An 8725-nucleotide genomic window follows, 5' to 3' on the forward strand; every position below is an offset into this window, starting at 1 on the left:
TTCGTTATGATTATGACCAAATTTATAAATTCAATTTGCTAACTAAACATGATTTTCAAAGTTCCTGCAACTTCTCAAGAAACTGTCTATAAGTAACATTTTAAATTACTTCTAGAAACTTATTTGAACTTGGTTAAAGAGTAGAATTAACAAATACCCGTAAGGCGAGTATTCACAATTGATAAAATTTGTGTTTTTGTCTTGACTTTTAAATCCATTTAGTTTGATAGACAGACAGTTTTATCGATTTCGCGACATTATCAGACTGTATTATTTATTGGATTAGTATTTACTTTGTGGAAAAACATTTTAAATTTATTTATTTATTATTTAAAATAAAACACTTCGTAATTTTTACCACAAAATATTTTAATAGATTATAACACAACTAGTTTCAGGTACTATGATTGACCCGTCATCGGGTTTAAATATAATGTGTTTCATCTTGAATAAATCATCAGACTGATTTAAATTTGATGTGATAAGTGGGAATTAAAAACTAAATTATTTAATTTATTTAAAGACAGCGCTGGTATGTAAATCTTCTCTAACTTTCTTCTTCTAACAATGCGTTCTGCGAGTTAAATTGTTGTTTATCCCGGTGTCGAGTTTTTTAAATAATTCAGTAGACCTCAAATCAAATTATTTTATTAATTTTCAATAATAATATAATATTTTGTAATATTTCACTATGTTGGAATTTGTATGTCTCATTTAAGATGAATACCGGTTATTAATATAACATTTTTCTGGATAATGATTTTTGAAATATACTAGCAGTAACCCATTCTCAGGAAACTAACGCCTGAAAATAAAAAAAAACATTAGCATAATTAAACAAAAAATAAAAAAGCAATAATTATATAAAGTTTATATTTGAAGCACTAACTTTTTGGTTATTCATTATAATAAAATGAATAAAACAACTTTGTTCTTAACCACTAATTTTTATTTTTCACCGACCGGTTTCAAAGCAAACAAGCTTCTTCTTCAAGGTTTACGTAACTAATGAATTGATTCCTTTTTTCATTTCAATAAATCAAGTGGTTTTTTCCTACACGGGTGGTAATTAAAAAAAAGGAATCAATTCATTAGTTACGTAAATCTTGAAGAAAAAGCTTGTTTGCTTTAAAACTGGCCGGTGAAAAATAAAAATTAGTGGTTAAAAACAAAGTTGTTTTATTTATTTTACAATAATTATATTTTTAATTAGTCCAAATTTTTGAAGACAAGGCTGGATTTCACTCCATAGGGAGTTTATAAAATCTAGTTTTTTGCAACAGAGGGGGAAAACACTTTTAAAAAAATCGTTATGAATCTTACGTGCATCAATAAAGATTTAAGCTTTTTTACGATATCTTTTAGGTATGGATGAGAAGAGTAAATGTGGATATTCAAACAATGGCAGAATGGTGAGCTTTACACAATGTATAAAGTAGCCATTTAAACTAGCCAGTAAGATGTCAGAAGTTTTGTAAATGCCTAAACTTCTTAAAAATATTTTTGCTCTCTCTTGAAATAAATTTCAATGATAATTAATCATATTGATTGCTGCAAATTATAAAATTTTTGCACTCACCGACGCCACATTCAGCCGCGCAATCCAACCTTCCCCTGTTTGTATAAGATTGCCTATTACTGCCGCATACGGGGTTGAACTCGGGGGTTACGCCACAGTTCTGTATGCAGGTCGGACTAGGGGTGGGCGCCTGGGTGGCCTGAGTAGGGCCGGGCTGGGCGGGTGCGGGGGTAGTTCTGTAAAATAAACGTTTCATAATTATTTCAAAATTTCAAATAAATCGAGCAGAAAGAATGCCAGTAAGAAAAAAGGGTTAATGTTTATTTTTTTATTTATTTGTTCTTTAACAATTTATGTATGCCTTTTTTTACATTAAAGATAACGTTCCCTTACTGGGATGTCCCGTGCCAAGGAAAGAAGATACCTTTAAAATTTATTGTTTTTATTGTATGCGTGTTTACCACATTTTTTAAATAGCCCGATTTCGAAAAAACACCGTTTAAAAATGACTAAATCGTTAGATATCCTTACTTCTTATGAGACTATATACTTGATAATTTGTAACATAAAACAATGTGAAGGTATTTATGAAAATTACAGAATGGCTTTGATTGTTAAAGAAGCGACTGACAAAGTTCTAAAATAAGCTTTAAATCCACAAAGCTCCTGCATTATTTAAATTTTAAATCATCTTCTTATAGCACTTTCTTGCTCAAAAATACAAAGAAAATTAATAGGTACGAAGGTTTTCACGGTCACTGTTTTTAATTTGTTTCTTTTTTGGGTGATACCGTGTGTGTTGGATTTGTTCCGACGTTTTGGCTACCATTGCAGAATGTTGTCAGAATCTTCGCATATTCTTGTCGCTCTTGTTAACAATGTATTTACTAATCCTCTTTTTTGGGCTGGATGATGATGCGAATTAGCGTATAGGTATCGGTTCGAATTTATAGACGCCGAAACCGAAAATTTTGCATAAACTTAGTAATTACAGTGCACGAATAATAAAAGAGGCAATCGAAATATACAGACACCCAAATAACATAAACAAAGACGACGGGCTGAAATTAAACTCGACATGGTTCCCAGCACTACATACTACAAAAATGAATATAAATGTGCCTACTGCTGACCGCGACGCGGTACAAATTGCTAGTACTTAAACACATGCAATTTTCTACAAAACACTCAATTTACTCTAAAGATGGCTCCTGTAATGGTAGCCGAAACGTTGGAACAAATCCAACAAAGAAACAAATTGACAAAGAAAATACCTTTTATTTCCCTTCAAAATGATTGAGTTTGTAAGAGAATTTTAAGTAAGAAGAATATTTTAATTATAACTCGTATGCTCCATATTTCTTGGAATTTTGCCTGATAGGAATTTCAGAAGTAATAAAAAAAATATCAAGTATTATTACAAAATTCAATTTCTCAAGAAAATTAAACTAATGAAATTCATAAACATTATTTTTTCAACACAACACGCCAGGAGATCCTATTAAAGTGGTGAATAACATCAAAAAACACCTCGGTTTGAGAAAAATCGCATTTTTATGTGTTCTCACCGGGAATCAAGCCCGGAACCTTCCGTGTGTAAGTCGAACTTCTTGACCACACACCACGGAGGCCGCCGACTGTGTTATTGTTTTATTATTTTAGATATCCCTTTTTTTCCCTTGACTATATTTCAACAAGAGTCAATCAGTCGATGGGCCTTACTTATAAACTTGGCATAAAATTAGGCTTAGATACAGTGGTAGAATAAGGATGTGAAAACAAGCCTTATTTTATTTATTAACATATTACAACAGAGATGAAGAACATTTTAAAGAAGGTAATATAGAGGTTATGGCTGGTTTAAGTGGCCACTTTACACACTGTGTGACATTCACCATTCTGCCCATATTTGAACATCAATTTTTTAGTATTTTGACTTTTGTGAAGTTAAAGAGCTGAAACCTTTATTTATGCGGGTGAGATTCATTTAATTGAATTATTTCACCTACATACTAGGCAACGCCTGAAAATGTTATTTTTACAATTTCTATGCTTCTTCATGGATCAGGTGAATTTATCAACAATATTTTGAGTTTGTCCAAATTTTTGTAGACCAGGGCTGGATTCAACTCCCTGGGGAGTTATTAATATTAACATATTACAACAAAAATGAAGAACATTTAAGGGAAAGTAAGGCCACATAAAGCAGCCAGCCAACCAGCCCTGTAGATGCCTAGACTTCTATATTATCTTCTCCTAAATGTTCTTCATATTATTAGAAGCATTTTTTTGAAAATATATTTATTCTATTGTTTTTTTTTTTGTTAAAAAAAATTGCACTTGTGTGTTTTTTATGGATATTTCAAAGACGTTTTATATTAAATAACTATGTTCTCAACGATTGCTGTGTGTAATTTAATAATATTTTTTTCCCCAAGTTATTCCATATTCAGTATATCTTTTCTACAATACTTTTTTAAAATGATTATAGTATTGGTTTTTCGCTCTAAGATAAATAATATAAGCATATAAATAAAAGAATTAAATTATCATCGTGTTTATAAAATGCAAATAACAGTCTCGTAGGAAATCAAAATCCTCACCAAAGGAAATGCCATAAATAGATTTGTGATTAACTTGGCGTAATAAGCTGTTTTGAGGTAAAACATGTGGTTAGTGTGATAAGGTAATTTAAAATTTATTATTTCGGTACCTAGGAATTCTAAAATGAACTTAAACCGCAACTAAAAACTTTTAACATTATTTGTTAAACCTTAGAATTGAATTAAAAGGTAATAAATGGCTTTTGAAATGGAATTTCAAATGAAAAATTGCTTTAAAAAACAATATTTTGCAGTTGGTTAATGAGGAACTTCAGACCTACAGTAAATTGGAAACAATGTTTTCTTACCTGCGGTAAAAATCGGAGCACCAAATTGTACGGCAAAGTTTGTCGAAAATATACGAATTAAAAAATTTTTTTTTTATGAAAACTAACTACTTTGAACGTCACTAGTTCATTTGAATCAACTAATGATAAGAGAGTTATGGAAGATTTCCAGTTTGCTTGCCGTCAATGGACTCATGGGAAGAACTGATCGAGAATAAGCGGAAGAGAACCTCTGACGTCACACGCGAGTTATTTCAGAAATCCAAAACTTTAAAAATTCATAGCGCTGATAATACGATATATGAAAATTGAAAAAAAAACTATTTTAGTTTATAAGACAACAAATAAAAAAAAGCAATGAATTTCCTTCGCTTCAATAATATACAAAATATATATATTGAGTTTTTCTACTGACATTTCTTGGTGGAACTGCATTTTATTTATAATAATAAAAATACTTTATAGGTTTATTCCACTTTTATTTATAATCATTTGATAATTTTTTTACCATTTTTTTACTCACCAGTCTGACGTCCGTCATGATGAAACCCGGTCACTGGTAAAAAATTATAAAATAATTAAAAATAAAAGTGAAATAAAACTATAAAGTATTTTTATTATTATACAAAATATATTTATTTTAAATTACTCACGTCGTGGGTCTGTTCAATTGTTGGTTTCCGTTTCCTCCCTGATTAGTTCCCCACGGGTTTTCTCCCTGGTTGTTTCCTGGCCTGTTTCCTCCCTGGTTGTTCCCCGGCCTGAGCCATGGATTTTGTGATCCTGGTCTTCTTCTCCTTTGATCGCCCCATCCAAGTCTCTCCCCTACATCAGCTTCGCCTTCAGTTTCTTCATCAGGGAAATCCAAACCATCTGCCTGTCTCACTCTTCTGTGCATAGCCGGGGTTTGGTAAGAAAATGATATCTGAAGAAACACCAACACTGCAAAAAAAAGAAAGAGACCATGGCATAAGACAGCTGCGAGACATTTAATAAATTGATTCATCATAAATCTTAAACTTCTTCACCACATGAAAAAATAAACCTACATATTATATTCTAAACGTACATAAGTAATGAAATGAAAAATTATTCACCCCTAGTTTGTATTAACCACCACGCCCCAGCGACACTTATTTTTAGAATCATATTTTATTTTATTTTATTTGGGAAATCAACAGTTCTACATACATATTTATAGTAAACAAACAGATATTGTGTATAAACTCAAAACTAAAAACAGATTTCCACAAAGTATACAAAGTTAGTAAAGAAAATATATTACATATTAAATAAATACATATAAGTTTATACATAACAAATGTTATTTTCATGTACTCGAAAATATTTTTCAACAATAAAAGATTTTTTTATTTTTTATTTTAAGAACATTCAGTTACTGTAAATTGGGCGGGATTAGAACAAGAATGCTTGAAGAGAGAATAAGGAGGGGAAGGGAAATGTACATATTTATTATTATAATGTCTGCTAAGTTACATAATGCAATTTTAGTGTAATTTTTAAATCTGACGTTTTTTTAAGAACAGTAAGTTATTTTTAATTGATATATTACTCAAAAAATTTGGGAATTACACTGGCTTTGCGCATTACAGATCAAAGGGTGGTATACAAACTCGGTGGGCTTATGTTTAAGTCGTTACACAACGTTCCAACGAAATATATTTTTAAAAAACTATGCATTTCAAATTAACCATCTGACAGAAGTCGTTTGCTTTATCAACCCCTGTACGGTGATAACAGCATCAGCTAAATACAATTCAAATGAACCTGTAAAGGCACATCAAATTATCCTGAAGGTTGATGTGAATACATTTCACTAAAGAAAACACGTTGATTCTGATTTGTAATGTAACACAAGAAGCCTTGTACGAAATTATAACAAGATAAGAAAGGTCATCTCACTCACAACAAACTGTTAGCACGACGAAGAACCGCATATTGGAAATATCGAAATAGGTTATCTCCAATGTAGAAAATACTAAGACTGGAAGCAATTAGCCCACGGTTTGTCTGTAGCTCTTGGAGTGACGAATGATTGAGTTTATTAGTTTTATATTATTAATATAATGTTGATTATTAGGTGGGTATGGATACTATTATCGTGTAAGTGATAAAAAAAGTCACTAGGTTGATTTTACTCTCAAAACATAGAAATAACCTTACGTGTTTTTTTGTCTTGATAGAACTTTCGATTAGTTATACATTCTCTGTATGGCACTTTTTTTTACAGTTGTGCTCCAGTAACAATACTCAAATCAATAATAGACCGCTTAACACTCGACCAACGCTTGCAGATTGTCGGATTTACTTTAAAACCCGTATTTAGTTCCCCTTCGCGAAACCATGAATTTACTGCGTGACAAGTTTGACGATAACTTTGTTTCCAGAAATTATCCTATTAATTATTGTCCTCCATGATTCTGTGATTTGATACTATTGGTGTTAACCATAAGCAGAATGTATTATGTAAAAACGAATATCAATCAAATATGTTCAATGTTGGATTCATAGAATTAAGAATAGTCCAGAAACCGCATCTGTCAGATTGTCGAAGAAAACATAACGAACATTTCGTTGGTGTTGCCAGGGTATATTTTTTTTTTTACCCTACTTTGCTCATTATATGATGGAACTAATGAAAATTGGAACTCGGATTAAACAACGCCGTAGTGGACATCAAACCAACATTACCTTTAATACATCAAATATTATTTAACATGATTTAAAAATATCCGTTTTATATTTTAAGTTTAAAGTTCATTCATTCAATTACTCATATTAAATGACCCTTTAATTATCTACTCTGTTGTGTCAATCAATGTTTCCGCATGGACAGAAAAATATTAGAGAAATTAACAAATTTGCTAAGCAACGTCGTGAATGCGTGCGGTGAAAGTGGGGCAAAGTGGGGGGATTTTTGGACACAGTCCGATGTATTCAAATATGGTTCTACGCTCCTTCTGGACTATTCGATGGTTGGAATATTTGAATAAAGAAAAGGAGCACGGAAATGAACCCATCTTTAACGCGATGAGAATTATTTAAATCGGGTTGTGGTCCTGTGGCTGGTGTCTCGGACTCACGGACCGAAGGTCCGTGGTTCGAATCCCACTCTACCCCAACTTGATTCCATTTTCTAATAGTGAGTTATTTACAACTCGTTGAAAATGACCCTGAAAATTAAATATTTAGGTAAATCATGAGAACACAAATATTTCTTTTATAATAAAAAAAAAAATAATAAAAAAATGTTCTTAAATATTGGGGCACTGGCTGATGAAAATTCACTATAATTATGATTTTTAACGATTTATGATAACAATTTTCACAGTGACGCGCGATGATTCCAATTTTTTTTTTTGCCATGTGGTGGATTTTTTTTTTGTTTATTTCCAAATCCAAATATTTGATTTTTATGAATCTTCTATCTTAATGTTAGGTAGGTACCATAAAGATGGGTTTAGGGAAGGATGGAAAACAAAGATAATCGGCCAGGAATAATATCGATAAATTTTATATTAAACAATCGGATTATTTATATAGGGCCACGTTAAGAGCATTGTCAATGGAAATAAACCAACAATTCTTGAAGTAATAGAAGCCAATATAACCCACACCTGTAACGGTTCCATAGACTTTTCCGCAGACTAATAAAAGTCGTTACTTTTCAGATTTATTATTGGAAGATTAAAATTTAAATCACGGAGGCTCAACTATTGCACGGACCCGCAAACATCGGGACCGAGTAATACGACTGTTGTTTCGAGAGCTAGGCAAGCAAGGCAGGAACAAAAAAGAGGAATCGGGTTGTGGTTCCGTGGCTAGTGTTGCGGACTCACGGGCCAGAGGTCTGAGGTTCAAACCCCCCTCTACCCCAACTTGATTTATATTTTCTAATAGTGATTTATTTACAACTCGTTAAAAATGGCAACCAAAAATTCAAATATTTGGGTAAATTATAAGAACGCTAATATTTATTATTTTTTTATTAAAAAAAATAAAAATAATATAACCTGTTTCACTGCCTTATATAATGTCCCTGTGGGTAACTGCCACCTCCACAAAAGCTAACTCATGCATTAAGGCAGATTAATACAATACCAAAAACTCACAAAAAATGCAAGTATTCAGTTGAATAAATAAGAAAATACTCAGTTACACTTTTCAAAAAGATTTTTTAGACAAAAATAGCGACAATTATACATACAAAAAAAAACTTTTCTGTTCTCGCTTATTTCGTACAAATTTGTTATTTTCATACAAACGAAGATGGCACGAATGTAAATATCCTACAT

General features: G+C 31.5%; 1 protein-coding gene across 1 annotated transcript; it reads right to left on the reverse strand.

Annotated features, from left to right (window-relative positions):
• Positions 1-348: 348 nt before the first annotated feature.
• LOC148278452 (uncharacterized) lies at positions 349-6466 on the reverse strand. Its single transcript, XM_088231387.1, has 4 exons — positions 6337-6466; positions 5063-5351; positions 1580-1755; positions 349-805 (listed from the first exon to the last, which is right to left on the reverse strand). The coding sequence occupies exons 1-4, from the start codon at positions 6365-6367 to the stop codon at positions 774-776; spliced, it is 528 nt and encodes a 175-aa protein (XP_088087513.1). The 5' UTR covers positions 6368-6466; the 3' UTR covers positions 349-773.
• Between the last annotated feature and the right edge of the window lie 2259 nt (positions 6467-8725).

The sequence above is a fragment of the Micrasema longulum genome, unplaced genomic scaffold (genome assembly GCF_059751315.1).
Source record: "Micrasema longulum isolate JH-2025_06_02 unplaced genomic scaffold, ASM5975131v1 h1tg000879l, whole genome shotgun sequence".
Taxonomy (NCBI): Eukaryota; Metazoa; Arthropoda; class Insecta; order Trichoptera; family Brachycentridae; genus Micrasema; species Micrasema longulum.

Excerpts from the sequence above, each read along its gene's own strand:
- LOC148278452 (XM_088231387.1), bottom strand. The coding sequence starts at position 6,367 with ATGCGGTTCTTCGTCGTGCTAACAGTTTGTT. Across the intron at positions 1,756-5,062 it reads CAATTGAACAGACCCACGAC|AACTACCCCCGCACCCGCCC; the intron begins GTGAGTAATTTA and ends TTTATTTTACAG. Across the intron at positions 806-1,579 it reads CGCGGCTGAATGTGGCGTCG|GCGTTAGTTTCCTGAGAATG; the intron begins GTGAGTGCAAAA and ends TTTTATTTTCAG.